This window comes from Malania oleifera, chromosome 9 (genome assembly GCF_029873635.1).
Source record: "Malania oleifera isolate guangnan ecotype guangnan chromosome 9, ASM2987363v1, whole genome shotgun sequence".
NCBI lineage: Eukaryota > Viridiplantae > Streptophyta > Magnoliopsida > Santalales > Ximeniaceae > Malania > Malania oleifera.
In genome coordinates, this window is record NC_080425.1 from 65,794,147 (window position 1) to 65,810,367 (window position 16,221).

General features: G+C 42.0%; 1 protein-coding gene across 1 annotated transcript; it reads left to right on the top strand.

Moving 5' to 3' along the window:
• Positions 1-12,401: 12,401 nt before the first annotated feature.
• Positions 12,402-14,318, top strand: LOC131164505 (IRK-interacting protein). Its single transcript, XM_058121756.1, has 2 exons — positions 12,402-12,619; positions 12,810-14,318. Exons 1-2 carry the CDS (start codon positions 12,530-12,532, stop codon positions 14,163-14,165), a joined length of 1,446 nt encoding a protein of 481 aa, XP_057977739.1. The 5' UTR covers positions 12,402-12,529; the 3' UTR covers positions 14,166-14,318.
• The last annotated feature ends 1,903 nt before the right edge of the window (positions 14,319-16,221 follow it).

Below are 16,221 nucleotides of genomic sequence, written 5' to 3' on the forward strand. Positions count from 1 at the left end.
AGAATATACTCATGACTCCATTCTCTGCCAAACAACCAGATCAGAAAAGAAAATCGAGCCTTACCTCAATTTTTTGCCAAAACCTGAAAATGCATGGAACAAGTTTTCAATCCATAAGTTTTGTAGAGAATCCTTCCCTGATTCTCATGGTAACGTTAGATTATCGAATCAGACGATGAACGACGAAGAAATCTAGAGAGAGAGAAAAGTTGCTAACTTAGCAACTAAGCAACCGAAAATATCTTTTATAGCACCTTTGATTCGGTTGTCCTCGTCGACAAAATGGTGACCTTGTCGACGAGGCATTGAAGACACCTCGTCGACGAGCCTGAGATTCCGGATTTTCAAAACCCCTCAGCTTCTCCTTGTTGACGAGCCTCTGAACTTCGTCGCCGAGAAACATGGTGCCTTCGTCGACGAACTCTGACTTCATTGATGAATCTTGCTCAAATTCCAATTTTACCCTTCTCTTAATTATTTAAATTCATATATTATAGTTCGGGTTCTTACAACCTCCCCCCCTTACAAAAATTTCGTCCTCGAAATTTGTAATCTCTCATACATACACACACTCAACTCTAGAACGGAAAAATCGGCAACTACTATAACACAGCCCTATCACAATATATACATATATACCCTCACTTATGATGGAGCAATACCGTGATTACATACACATATTGTCATAGGAGTTCACAAATACACACACTGCCAAAGACTAACCACCTATTTCAAACAAAGTAGGGTAATACACATACACTAGAACAACTGTGGATACTTCCGGCGTATCTCCGTTTCCAGTTCCCAATAATCTTCCTCGACCTCATGGTTCCGCCACAATACCTTTACTAACGGTATTTCTTTGGTGCGAAGCTTCTGAACTTTACGGTCCAGAACCTGAACAGATAACTCTTCGTACGCTAAAGTATCCCCAATTTCCAAGTCCTCGTAACTAACGACATGCAAAGGATCCAGCACATACCTCCTCAACAAGGATACGTGAAACACATCGTGAACCCTTGAGAGTGCTGGGGGTAGTGCAATCCTGTAGGCTACTGGACCCACTCGCTCAAGAACCTCAAATGGTTTGATGTAGCTCGGGTTTAGCTTACCCCTTCCTCCCAAATCTCATCACTCCTTTCATCGGAGAGATTCGCAGAAATACCTTACCCCCAACCTCGAACTCCAACTCATGGCAGTGAACATTTGCATAACTCTTCTGCCAACCCTGAGCCCATTCAATCTTATCCCAGATCAAACCCACCTTCTCAGACGCTTGTTGAACAAGTTCAGGTCCTAACACTTGACGTTCACCAACCTTGTCCTAATATAGAGGAGATCGACACCTCCGACCATACAAAGCCTCGAACGGTGCCATCCCGACACTAGCCTAGAAGCTATTGTTATAAGCAAACTCTACAAGTGGCATAAACTATAACCAGCTACCACCAAAGTCTAACACGTAAGCCCTTAACATATCCTCCAAGATCTATATTGTTCTCTCTAACTGTCCATTAGTCCGGGGGTGGAACGCTGTACTGAAAATAAGCTTGGTCCCCAATGCTTCTTGCAAACTCATCCAAAATCGAGAAGTAAACCTCGGTCTTGATCTGATACAATGGACACTGGTACTCTGTGCATTCTCACAATTTCATGCACATGTAAATCAACTAGCCTACTCAAAAGATAGCTAACCTTCATCAGTATGAAATGAGCAGATTTCATCAATCTATCCATGATCACTCAAGTGGCATTCTGCCCGTGAAGAGCTAGCGGCAATCCGGTAACAAAGTCCATGGAAATGTGCTCCAATTTTCACACCGGAATAGGCAAAGCCTGCAACGGCCCTACCGGCCTCTGATATTCAGCTTTCACTTGCTGACACGTCAGACATTGCTCCACGTACTGAGCAATCTGCCTCTTCATACCACTCCACCAGAAGGTCTCGCGCAAATCCCGATACATCTTCATACTACCCGGATATACTATATACAATAAACGATGCGCTTCCTCCAGAATCGTCCTTCTGATTCCATCATCGTTTGGAACACATAACCTAGTCTCAAACCTCAACACACCTCCCTCAGAGATGTTAAAGTCCGCAGCCAACCCCTACTGCACTTTCTCTACAATCTCAGCTAACTCTACATCACTAGCCCGTGCAGCTTTAATACGCTCAAACAAAGTCGGCTGGATCACCAAACTAGAAATAAAAGCCTGATGATCCCCGGCCACCAACTCTATACCTGAGCTCTCCAGATCCCGTCTGATGTGATGCTGAGCTACAACTACATGTACCGTAGCATGTTCTGACTTCAAACTTAACGCATCGGCTACCACATTAACTTTTCCCAGGTGATAATTGATGGTGCAATCGTAGTCCTTAATCAATTCAAGCCACCGTCTCTACCTCATGTTTAGCTCATTCTACGTGAAAAAGTACCTGAGGCTTTTATGATCAATGAAGATCTCACACTACGCACCATATAAATAGTGTCGCCAGATCTTTAGTGCATATACAACAGCAGCTAGTTCCAGATCATGTGTAGGATAATTCTTTTTGTATTCCTTCAGTTGCCGAGAAGCATACACTACTACCTTACCCTACTGCATAAGCACACATCCTAAACCTTTTGAGAGACACGTCGCTATAAATCACAAATCCGCCATCCCCCAAAGGAATGGTAAAAATCGGAGCAGTAACCAGTCAGTGCTTCAATTCAAGAAAGCTCGCAATCACTGGTCCATTCAAACTTCACCCCCTTCCTAGTCAAACATGTCAGAGGCCCAGACAATTTAAAGAAACCATCTACGAATCGACGATAGTAACCCGCCAGTCTTAGAAAACTTTGAACCTCCTGCACACTCTTCGGCCTTACCCAGTTAACCACAGCTTCGATCTTGCTAGGATCAATTGATATGCCATCACCAGTCACCACGTGGCCTAAGAATGCGACCTGATTCAATCAAAATTCACACTTCTTTAGTTTAGCATACAACTCCTTCTCCCACAGAATCTATAATACTAACCTCAGATGACTCTCATGCTCTTCTAAACTCCTCGAGTATACCAGAATATCATTAATAAACACCACTGCGACTTGGTCCAGGTACTCATGGAAGACCCTGTTCATTAGATCCATGAACACCATCGGAGCATTGGTCAACCCAAATGGCATAACCAAGAACTCATAGTGGCCATATCTTGTTCAGAAAGTAGTCTTTTTAACATCTTCAGATCGAACCCTCACCTGATGATACCCTAACCATAGGTCGATCTTCGAAAAGACCCACATTCCTTGAAGCTAGTCAAAGAATACCGGAGCTCCCCAGGGCGAAACACTAGGTCAAATGAATCCCTTATCCAGTAATTCCTGCAACTACTTCTTTAACTCTTGAAGTTCTGCTAAAGCCATCCAATACGGAGCTTTAGGGATCGGTGCCTTACCAGGTAATAACTCTATTGCGAACTCCACCTCACGATTCGGAGGTAAACTAGGTAATTTTTTTAGAAACACATCCGGAAACTCGCTGACTACCTGAATATCCTCGAGTCTCTACTCATCCCGCGGTAGTTCCTTCACACAAGCAAGGTACCCTTGACCCCCGTCCAAGATTAACCTCCTTGCCTACAATGCCGATAGAACCTATGGCATCAAACGCACACACGATCCCATAAATTCATACTCCTTCTCCCCAGGAGATCTGAAAACTACTACCTTCCTACGATAGTCGATTACAACATAACTGAAGAACAAAAACCAATCCATCCCTAGAATGACATCAAACCCCGACATATCGTATACCATAAAATTTGCCGGTAGCAGCCTTCCCTAAATTAACATTAGGCTGTTTTCTAACATCCTCCTACAGAATGATATACTCCAAGATGGTGTAGCAGCAGATAATACCTCGTTCATGACTTGGGTCTCAACCCCACACAATTTAACAAAACTCATAGATTCAAAAGAATGGGTCGCACCCGAATCAAACAAAATAGAAGCTTTATTTGAAAGCAATAATAAGGTACCTATCATTACGTTGCCTGTATGTTCAACATCCGCTAGAGTAAGAGAGTATATTTTGGCTGGAACTATATTTGCGTGGATAGTTCCCCAAGATATAAGATTGCTACCCATGTTCACACTAGATGAAGGCAAGTCTTGCTTCGGTATACGACAATCACGAGCCATGTGGCCTGACTAGCCACAGTTGTAGTAGTTACCCCCAAATGACCAGCACTCGCCCTCGTGCCATCGGAGGCACTTGGTACAACGATCCTGTATCTGACTCGCCTGAGTACCCTAGCGCTCGGTATTGTGACGGTAACCCGAGATCTTCTTCCTATTTTTCCATGATCCCTGATGAGATCCCGACTGGGAACCAAAAGGTACTGGCCTCTTCTTTGGCTCCTGATCCACCTCATCCTCTTGGATACCAGTATCAATCACAGTTGCTTTATCCACCAAAACTGAGAATTCGCAGATCTGAAGCATACCCACTAATCTGTGGATATCCTTCCTCAGGCCCTTCTCGAACCTCCGAGTCTTCTCGTACTCATTCGAGAGCAAACACGGGGTGAAGCGGGATAGCTCTATATACTGAGTAGCGTACCCCTGCACCGTCATATCTCCCTACGATAGAGCAGAGAACTCATCCACCTTCGCATCGCAAGTGGAGACCGGGAAGTATCTCTCGAAGAACACCTCCTTGAAGCAGCTCCAAGACATCTCAAAGACGTCGGCTCTCTATTTCTCCACAGACTTACCACAGTCCACCAACACCCCGCCTCCCTAGACAGCTGAAAGGTAGCGTATAGGACTCTTTGCTCATCTGTACAGTGGAGGACCTCCAGAATTCTCTCGGTCTTTTTGACCCAGTCCTCCGCCATAACCGGGTCGGGTCCCCCTGCAAACGTCGGCAGGTGCATGTGTGTGAACCTCTCGATGGTACACCCCACAGCAGTAGGAGAGCATTCGCATCTCTTGACACTCCGCTCGATTTCCCGCATAACTTGCCTCGTCAAACCCTGAGGCACTGATAGAGACTCATCACTAGCAGTCTCTTCGGAGCTACTTCCCAAGTTATTATCCTTAGGCTCCATTCTGAAATAGAATAGGAATCAGTTAGGACTCATGTATCACGTACAGTTAACACAATAATTGACACATAATCATGTTAACTACCATCTCATAGGCCTAGGTCTGTCCTATCACACCGACACGAAAGTCATTAATGGTTTGCCCTGCTTTTACTGAAATCGTCATTCCAGGAAAAACACGAAATACCACTGACAAGTCCCGGTCTAGCAACGGAACAACCCTAAACCAACTCTACCCACATCCAACCTCCTATACTCTGGTATGTACTCACAGATAAGCCTAACCAAGTCTACAAGACCTAACAACTTGGTTAGCTCTAATACCAAGCGGTCACGCCTTGAACATGAAAATGGGACCCAAGGGTGAATAAGTAACCTAACGTATCCCTATATTATACAAATAACCAATGACATAGCATAATGAATGAGGGTCCGACCCCGTGTGGTTCTCAGGTACCCTAAACATATCCATATACAATAGAATATACATAGCAGAAAATGGTCTTTCCATACATATCTTGTACCATACCAGAGTCTATACAAAAACGGAGTCCAGGCTCCATATATATAAAATGTACATTCGGGTGCCAAGCATACCCCAAAACGATAACCCACGAAACAAAAGTCCTAGCACTTACCCAAGCACTACCCGTAGTACACCGGCCACTACGCTCCCAACACCAGGACGCTAGTTCCGGTCACTCGAAGGATCTGTAAAATAAGTACGTACAGCAGAGGTGAGACACATCTCAGTAAGGCAAACACAGGTTATATTGGTGTGTGGCATTCGAGTGTTATCATGACAACAAAATATACATAGTTAAATGTAATTCCTATATTTTCACAATACAGTTCCAGTACAGTGCGTACACGCACACACATGCATACGCACACCCATAATCTACCCGGTGTCGTCACACCCTTCGGCCTGTAGCCGGCCCGCGATATCCAGCTTCGGCTCGTAGCCGTCCCGCGATACACTGCGCCACCGGCACATGGCGTAGCCCCAAGCTCCCATGGCATCGTATCAGTGTAAACTGGTGGATCCACACCCTTCGGTGATCAACCGGTAAGGCTCACGCCCTCGGATATAGAGTCGGACACTCTTGCCAAACATGACCTAGCGATTTCATATGTCCACAGATATAAAGTCGGACACTTTTTTAGTACTTGGAACAACTCGGAACCCAGTTCCTATTGCCTTTCAACAAAACACAACCATGTATGCTCATATAACCAAACAAACCACACCCATTTGGTAATCCGAAAATCATGTTTTCCAATCATATACAGTTTAAAATAGAGTCAAGGCTTGACTATCCCTATTACACAGTATAAATCACAATATACAAATGGTTTTCAACAAAACCAAGGATGCAACCCAATACCCCCGTTTTCCCAAAACTGTAACATGAAAAACCTATAATTTTACCCGTCAAATCCCCCCAAATGAGTAACCAAAACGCACACAGGACCACGAACCACCATTCTATCGAGTTTGATTTCAAAAATAACCAACATAAACTGTATTCCCTTACCTTTCCCCTGAAAGACCAATCTTGAACTCTACGGCTCCTAAACAGTGAATCGAGTTCTCAAACCTACAAAATACAGTATAGAATATACTCACGACTCCATTCTCTACCAAACAACAGGATCATAAAAGAAAACCGAGCCTTACCTCGATTTTACGCCAAAACCCGAAAATGCCCGAAACAAGTTTCCGATCCATAGGTTTTGTAGAGAATCCTTCCCTGATCCTTGTGGTAACGTCGGATTATTGAATCAAATGGTGAACAGCGAAGAAATCTAGAGAGAGAGAGAGAGTGCCCTTCGAGTTCTAGAGAGAGAGAGAGAAAAAAAAAAAAAGTTGCTAACTTAGTAACTAAGCAACCCAAAAAATCTTTTATAGCACCTTTGACTCGGTTGTCCTTGTCGACAAAATGGTGACTTCATCGAAAAGACGGTGACCTTGTCGACAAGCCTGAGATTCCGAATTTCCCAAAACCCCTCAGCTTCTCCTCGTCGACGAGCCTCTGAACTTCGTCACCGAGAAACATAGGGCCTTCGTCGACGAACTCTGGTTTCATCGATGAAGTCTGCTCAAATTCCAATTTTACCATTCTCTTAATTATTTAAATTCATATATTATGGTTTGGGTTCTTACAGCATTTGTCAAACCGAATGACATAACGAGAATTCTTAATGGCCATACCGAGTTCGGAAAGCTATCTTCGATACATCCTCTAATTTCACCTTCAAATGATGATTTCCGGATCACAGATCGATCTTAGAGAAAACCTGAGTGCCTTTCAATAGTCAAACAGGTCGTCAATACGAGGTAACAGATATTTATTCTTCATTGTCACCTTATTAATCCCCCTATAGTCGATGCACATCCTTATCGACCCATCCTTCTTCTTCACAAACAACACCGGCACTCCCCAGGGTGATAAGATCAATATGATGAACCCTTTGTCAAGAAGTTCCTATAGCTGCTCCTTTAACTCCTTTAATTCAGTCGGAGCCATTCTGTATGGAGCCTTGGAAACTGGCGCCGTCCTTGGAGTCAACTTAATGGCGAACTCCACCTCACGATCAAGAGGTAACCCCGGTAAGTCCTCCGGAAACACATCCGATAACTCCCTTATCACTGGGATATCCTCCAGCTTCAATCCTTCCTTTGGTGTTTCTTTCACATGTGCTAGGTACCCCTAACAACCCTCCATAAGTAATCTCCTTGCCTAATCGCCAAAAGGATCCGTGGTGCAGAACGCACACACGACCCGAAGAATTTAGATTCCTACTCCCTTGGAGGTCTAAATACTACCTCCTTCCTGTGGCAATCTATACTTGCATAACTGGACGCTAGCCAATCCATCCCTAGAATAATGTCAAATCCATGCATAACGAAGACGATTAGACTAGCAGGCAGCCTTCTCCCTTAAATCTCCACTGAGTAACCTCTAACCTCCTTACTGCATAAAAAAACCGACCATGTCGGCGTGACCACACCTGGCTTGACTCCTAACAACTAAGTCTCTACTCCAAACACTTTAACAAACCCCCAAGATACAAACGAGTGGGTCGCACTTGAATCAAAGAGTACAACAGCTTTATTTGAAAGCACATAAATGTTACCTATAACTACATCTCTTGTGTGCTCGGCATCACCTAGAGTCATAGAATATACCCGCGCCTGAGCGGTACCCCTATGTTGACCACCTAGGGGTGCCTAGTTACCGCTCCCATATTGCTGCTATGGAGGTGTGTAATTCAAGGTCACAGGATAGTCCCGCGCCCGATGTCCTGCCCCACCTCACGGGTAATAGCCAACTGATCCAGCTCTACACTCGCCCCAATGCATCTTATAGCATATGGGACAGGTAGGACGCTGAGAATTCCCCTAAGGGGCTCGAGATCCCGTCTCCTGTCGCTAACCCGTAAAATTACCGAGCTGCTTCCACAAACTCTGGCTAGAGCAAGACTGAAACCCCTAAGACAAGGGCCTCTTCTTTTGGTTTACTGCTTTCTCCCCCTCCCAAATGCTAGCCTTAACCGCCATGGCCCTGTCCACCAGATCGGTGAAACTCTGCATCAATAATACCGCCATTTGTGGTCACACACCCTACCTCAGACCTTTCTCAAATATTCGAGCCTTCTTCGACTCATCCGGGACCATATGCGGAACGAAATGAGACAGCTCCACAAACCTGGCCGCATACTGCTACATAGTCATGGACCCCTATGTCAGATGTAGGAATTCCTCTACCTTCGCCTCTCTGGTGACAATAGGGATGTATCTGCCAAAGAAGACTTCCCTAAAATGGTTCCAGATAATAGATGCATACCCTGGACGCTATTCCTCCACTAGCTTAGCCGATCTCCAGTATCTCTTTGCTTCCCCCACTAGTTTAAAGGTGGCAAACCTCACATTCTGTTATTCCATGCATTCCAGCACACCCAACAACTCCTTCATCTCCTGAACCCAGTCTTCAGTCGCAATCGAGTTCGGTCCTCTAGAAAATGCCAACGGATTTGTTCTGGTAAACTGTTGGAACATACCACCTCTATCAGCTGCTAGCTGTTCTCGCTCTTGAGAATCCCTCCGAGTTTCCTTTTAGCCTGCCATACTATACTACGCGGCACTGCCGAGGCCTCAACGTCATCTTCGCTGGAGGTATCTATATGATTTTCCTTTCTAGCCATAATCTCTTTTCCCCTGGGATCCATCTTGAAGATAGGATAGAAACCAACTTAGAAATTCCACATTTATCATGGTTGATGCAAGTATGGAACAACGAATAATATAACATATAAGTTGGTAGCTAAAAAGAAGCAATTCACACATTTCTGCCACAAAACCATCGACGATTTTATAAAGGGTTCCAAAATTCGTTGATAGAAAACCTAAATTACAGAGGACCAGCTTTGAAGAAAACCATTGACAATTTTATATTTCCCCCAGGAAACCATTAACGGTTTGCCTCCTACAAACCATACTACCCTTTGTTTATCGTATACACTTAGTCAAATAAACATATCGGTCCTTAATCACAACTCTGGGACTAACATCTACTCACCCAATCCTAAATTTCTGAGCTCTAGTCTCTCAACCCAGAAACGACACTATCAATGGATTTACCGTGGTTTTCCTAAAATTATCATTCTAGGAAAAACACGGAAGATCGTCGAAAGGCTACCGTCCCAAAGCTTCTAGACTAAGACTCGCCTAACCTAACCACTCTCATCCTTAAATTGTCTCAACCTATACTCTGATAATTATTTATTGACAAAGTCTGCAAAATCTAGCAAACCTAAGCTCTGATACCACCTGTAACACCTTGACCTGCCACATGGGCCCGGGGTGCTACTTTAGTGACATCTAAGTACTTGATACCATAATCATCATAATAAATGCAGCAAAAATAATGAAATATTCGTCAACATACATTACCAGAGTTCTAAGTTTCCTTTATACATGAAGGTTTCCAAATATCTATATTACAACCTTTAATTCAAAACAAAACCCATCTTAGTCTATACAACCATAATACATACTCAGGGCTTCAAACCCAGCTTACATACAACAGAGTTCTTACTGACACTCACAAAAATCTAGAATACACTAAACCCAACCTCGAGATGGTCTTGAAAAGATAATTTATATATTGGGGTGAGCCATTTCTCAGTAAGGAAGACCTAGTTAATATCAGTGTGTGATCAGCATGCATTTAGTGTTTAAAGAAAACATCCATTCCTCCTTTAACGAAAATTAGATATTTTACATCGTACTAACTTTATACAGTTGAAAATGTTTGCCTCGTTGCCTCGTTTCCATTGTATAAACAGTCCAGTCAATAAGTAATATCATTTACATAAATATATAGAAATGCTTAAAAGACATTCCCTGTGACTAACGCCATTTACTTTCCCCATGGCATGAGTTGTGTGAGCTTAGGGTGATCAACCCAGACTAAGTCAAAACATACGTTTGCATGTAACTTCGACTACGCAGGTATCTACAACTTGCTTGCGGGATTCCGATTGCCGTACCACATCCTGAAAGTTCAGGCTTCTAGGGAAGGTACACCCTCTACCGAGGCTAATCGGCTGAAACCACCCTACACTGTTATCTAGAAGAGTGTGGGCACACATGGCCACATACTAAATCTCTAGCAACGGTACCGTGCTCATAACATACTGGTCTTCAGGGTTCCTAGAGCATATCATGCAATTTAAGTAATAAAAACTGTATTTCAACTCATTTCATATAAAATCCTTTCATTTAATAACTCTTAGCCATCGACCATTAAATAAAATTCGGCTCACACCTTTAAACATAATCCTGGCCCTCGCGGCCTTAAACATAATCCCGGCCCTTGCGACCGTCGCATAAAACTTGGCTCATGACCGCTATATCAAATCCCAACCCTCGCAGTCGTCATAATAAATCCCTGTGTTTTCATAAACAGTTCCAGTATTTCACAAACATTCCCACTTTCGGTTATAAAATAATACCTACATATCATTCACCTACCACACAAGTTTCAATATTTAAACATAGCCTATAGGCAACCAAGAAAACATAGTATATTCGATTTAGAAAATAAAACCAAACTTCCTACCGTTCATTTGTATTTAAATAGCATACATATATCCTAGGTTTTGAAAAAGGGCTTTTTGAACAACTGGTTTTCGAAGCATCAACTGAAAACATAAATATACTTACTCGAAAAACATTTCATACGGTTCAAATTCGTTAAAAAGATGACTTAATTTAATCTCCTTACCTGATTCTGAAAAAGAAACCGAAACGGACCAAAAACTCAAAACCCTAGCTTTTCGAACCAGTAGAAACACGAGATCCTATGAGCCGGGAGGAGAGAGAGTGATTCGAGAGTAAGAGGGAACCCGTAGGAGTCTTTTGACAAAGAAATCCCAAAACCCTAGCAGAGCTCAAAAGAGGAGTTTTTGGAATTTCTTAAAAAAATAAGTTTACTTCTATTTATAGATGAGAAAATTGTCAACGATTTTCCCTGTATCCACAAAATCGTTGATGGTTTTGTAGTTGACTCACCCTGTTGACCCAAAATTGGTAATGATTTTTCTCATGCTCTCTACAACCGTTAACGATTTGTGGCCCTGTCTTCTAAATTCTTTCATTTTCTTTTATTTTCCTTTATTTTTCTTTTTTATATTTATTTTTTTTATTTTTCGGGTTCGGATATCTACCGAAATTTTGAATAAGGTCAATTTCAAATCATCCAATCCTTTTGTGGAGTAAGTATAGCCGAACCACGTTAAATTTCTATCTTCTCTCTATTTATTTTTCTACATCTTTTACATCATCTTTTTCTTTTTATCTTTTTTTAATATTTTAAATTTTTTTTAGGAAACCCCCTTTTAAAAGATCATTTTCATCATTTTAAAGAAAAGGTGGTCGAGCGAATAATCGGGTGTGCCTCTCACGAAGTCAGCCTTTGTGCCACCCGGGTTCGATTCTTCCCCTGAGCTCCTGGTTTACCCTCCTCGTGATGATGTGGGGCCGGATCCACGGGGTGTGGGACTAGTCACGACCGGTGCGTGCGGACCTTAAAACGGATGTGCGTTGGCAGTTGTGGACACCCGGCGATATTCAAAAAAAAAAAAAAAAGAATAACCATACTATTCCCTCAATGCGCGTGGATACAACGCTCACACTTCTCTTATGTGTGATTTTCCCTGTTCGCGGTAACAGTATCTTTAATTCACGATCATGATTACAAAGACAACGTCAAAACAACCCAAAAAGAGGAAAGAAAATGAAAGGCCTTTTAGAGAACGCAAACTCTGTTCTGTAGTTTTTTTTTACAGACCACATCGGGTTTTAAATAATGCAGAAATTTTGGTATATAGAGGAATTAAATGAGATGTCACAGATGATTCATGGCTCCTCCCACCTCTTCTTCTCCCTCTTCCTCCAAACCCTCTCCTTCTCCTTCACTTCCCACTCCACTCCACCATCATTTCACTCCTGTAAGTACCATCTCCACTGCTTAAGTTTTTCTTTCTCTTCTCTCTGTTTTCTTCTCATCCAAACAAAAGGAATCCCTCCCCCCCCCCCCCCCGGATTTTTATTTTTCAAAAGAGAAAATTTGGACTGAAGTTATATACGAATATATGTTTTTCCTTTCACTGATTTGAATCTTTGATTACTCATTTGCAGATTCCAGAGAGTGAAAGAGAAGAACAGGAGGAGGAAGGAAATGAAGCAGGCGTGCGCAAGGAAACTTCTCTTAGGCACCACCCAACACCAATCCATCATCAATCTGGCAATACCGGCAAGAAACCGCCGGACACCACCGGCGACGACTGTGCGGTCTCCTGTAACAGATGCCGGCCGAGCGGACGCGAGAAAACGTCCGTCGTGCCGCTCAATAACGGCAGGCAATCAGTGTCGATGGCGAGCCCCAACGGCATATTCCGGTCAATTTTGGCGTCCTTGACCTGGAAGAGTCCCAAGCCGTCGCCGGACTCGTCGGGGGAGAAGGGGAGGGAGGAGCAGTGGAAGGTCGCCGTCGCTGAGCTCTCCCACAAGCTCATCCAAGCCACCCGGAAGCGAGACGAAGCCACTCTGGAAGCTTCTAGACTCAAGCACTCCATGGCCGAATTAGAAAAGAAACTCAACAAGCTCGAATTGTACTGCCAGAATCTGAAATCTGGCCTCGACGTTTGCAGCAACCGTTTACCGAAACAAGCAGGAGATGTTCAAATTAAAGATTTCATTACCAAATCTCCCAATAGCGATAAGGTGATCGACCATTTCTTGGTATTGGTATCGGAGGCTCGCGCCTCGGTCCGGCTTATGAGCCGCTCGCTCACCGCGCAGCTCCGGCAAATGGGGCTCGGAGGCAGAGTCCAGGAGCGAATTTCGAACCTACTGGAACCTTTCGACGCGAAGATTTCGATGTCGAAAACCCCTAAAAGCATGCTCCTGTACCTCGAGGCCTTGCTGAACCGATCCTTCTTCGAGGACTTCGAATCCACCGGATTTCAGAAGAACGCGGCGGATAAAATCCTGAACCCGGTCGAGCGATGCGAGGCGAACTACTCTTCGTTTAGGGTTTTGCGCGGCTTAACCTGGGAGGAGGTATTGAACAAGGGGACGAAGCATTTCAGCGGGAGTTTCAGTGGGTTTTGCGATCGGAAGATGAGCGAGATCGTGGGGATGCTGGGGTGGAACAGGGCGTGGCCGGAGCCGCTGCTACAGGCTTTCTTCGCGGCCGCGAAGGCGGTGTGGCTGACGCACCTCCTGGCCACGGCGGTGCACCCGAGCCTGCCCATTTTCAGGGTGGACAAAGGAGCGAAGTTCGATTCGGCGTACATGGAGGACGTCGCCGTCGGAGGAGGAGACAAAGCTCAGAAGATGGTGCAGGCCATGGTTCGGGTGATGGCGGCGCCGGGGTTCTATGTGTACGGCAACGTGGTCAAGTGCAAGGTGCTTTGCGGGTACTACAGCTGCAACCATGGCAACGAGAGCAATGGAAACGATAAGGGTTTATTAACCACGCCATCTCCGTAGCTAGGGTTTAGACTTTTAGTTAATTGTGTTAATTAAATATTTAACTATACTAAATTAAACCTTTCTGGTTGTAAATTAGAATGGTTTTTGTTATTATCATTACTATTATTTCTCTTTGGGTGTTGAATTGAGGACTTTGGCAGTTTCTTGTTATTTATTTTACCAAGTTCTTTGGTTTGGTTCCCTTTTTCTTATATCCGGGCGTGGGCGAATTCCTAATCCCTTTTAGGAAAAAGAATTGTATAAGACAGGGGGGAAAATTAAAAATTATTTTATGTTTTTATTCAATTAAAAATATAAATTTATTTAAACATGATTACAAATTTGAAAATCAAATATTAATAAGAGGTAAAATAAAAATATTTTTAATTAATTTATCATATATTTTAACTTCATGAGAAAAAAAAAATCTATTTTTTCCCATATTTTTTTCTTTCTTTTTCATAATTTTTTAAAGCTTTAAACAAATCTTAACCAGTCATTATTAATTTCAAAAATCAACAAGATGCATTAGGGTTTCAATCATAGGAGTTTTCAAAATTTTGGCTTCATGGGCTTCAATGGAAAGGGCATAGGCTTCATGGGTCTGCATTTTTGGCTTTTGTTGTGTCCCTGTCTCTGCTGGCTGCATTTACAATCCTCATGGTCCATCCCTTTGCCATTTACACCCCCACGTGGCATCCCACATCACTTTGCAAATTTTGGAACGACATGCTTTTATAATGGATTTGGCTCAAATTCAAACAAATTTTTTAATTCATCAATGAAATGAAACCAGGATTAAATGGAGTAAAGATGTAATGAAGAATAAAGATTTAATGAAAAATGTACCAAATTAAAGACAAATATTTTGATTTCTATTTTCATTCACTCCTATACATTAAATATTTTCGTTCACTTAAAAAATATTTAATATTACGCCAATATATGAGAAACATATCTTTTAACATTAAATTCTTTACCATTTTAATTAGTTATCTCCAACTTAAACATATACATGCATATTTATTTAGAAAATATTTAATGATAGCCATGCAATTTGATCTCTCCAAGAATTTATATTGATATAAAGTCCAAGTGATAGATTTTATACTTGGCTTCTTTTTTTTTTTAATATCTTTGTAAAGGTTTAGGTTGATTAAAGGTTAATTTTTTTCCTTTTTTAGAATCATATCCCAGAGAGTTGAAAAGAAAAAGTTTAGTCTAAATAGATTTTGAAAAAAATGATGGTAAAATTTTAGTCAAGGTGAAGATAGATTTTGAAATAAAATTTTGAATTATATGGCAAGTATAAGAGATTAACAAAATAGATGACTAATAGCCAAGATATTGTTAATTGTATAAAATTAGGGAATTCTATTCTTTAAGACATTCATAAATGTTATACATGTATGGATTATTTTGATACCGTGTAGCGTGTTGATCATTGCTATCACTTGGATGGATATATTAACTTAGACACACGCGCACACACACACATATAAGAATAAGTTCTTTATTTTGAGACTTAAAAAAGAACAATGTTCAGGCTTTAATATTTGCATCACATCCTCTAAATTAGATTTATATATATATATATATATATATATATTGAAGGCTCAACCTAGAGTTTAGGATACACAATATACGGTATCTCGTCTCCCATCTCTTATTCATTTTCATCTCAAATTCAAATTTAAAACTTACAACACACATTGAAGCCCCACGTTTTGACCATTGATATGTCTTTTAAGAGCCATGCCTTGTAACTTTAATTACTTATGTAACGACCTGATTTTCATGCCATTTTTTTTTCACATATATAAATTGTAAAATCTCTCTACTCAAATACTTTCAAATATAAATCAACCATCATCACGGTCTAGATAGAGACCATGGAATCTAGAACTCAATAAACTACCTATGCAGTGAAAAGCAGAATACATATAATTACGTCAATATATACAATACCAGAGTGTCAAAATTTTCCAAAATATGCACACATAGCCATTCCCCAAAATGCCCTCACCTGAACCTAGGGACTACTCAAAAAGAAACTTTCCAAAAATACTCACCC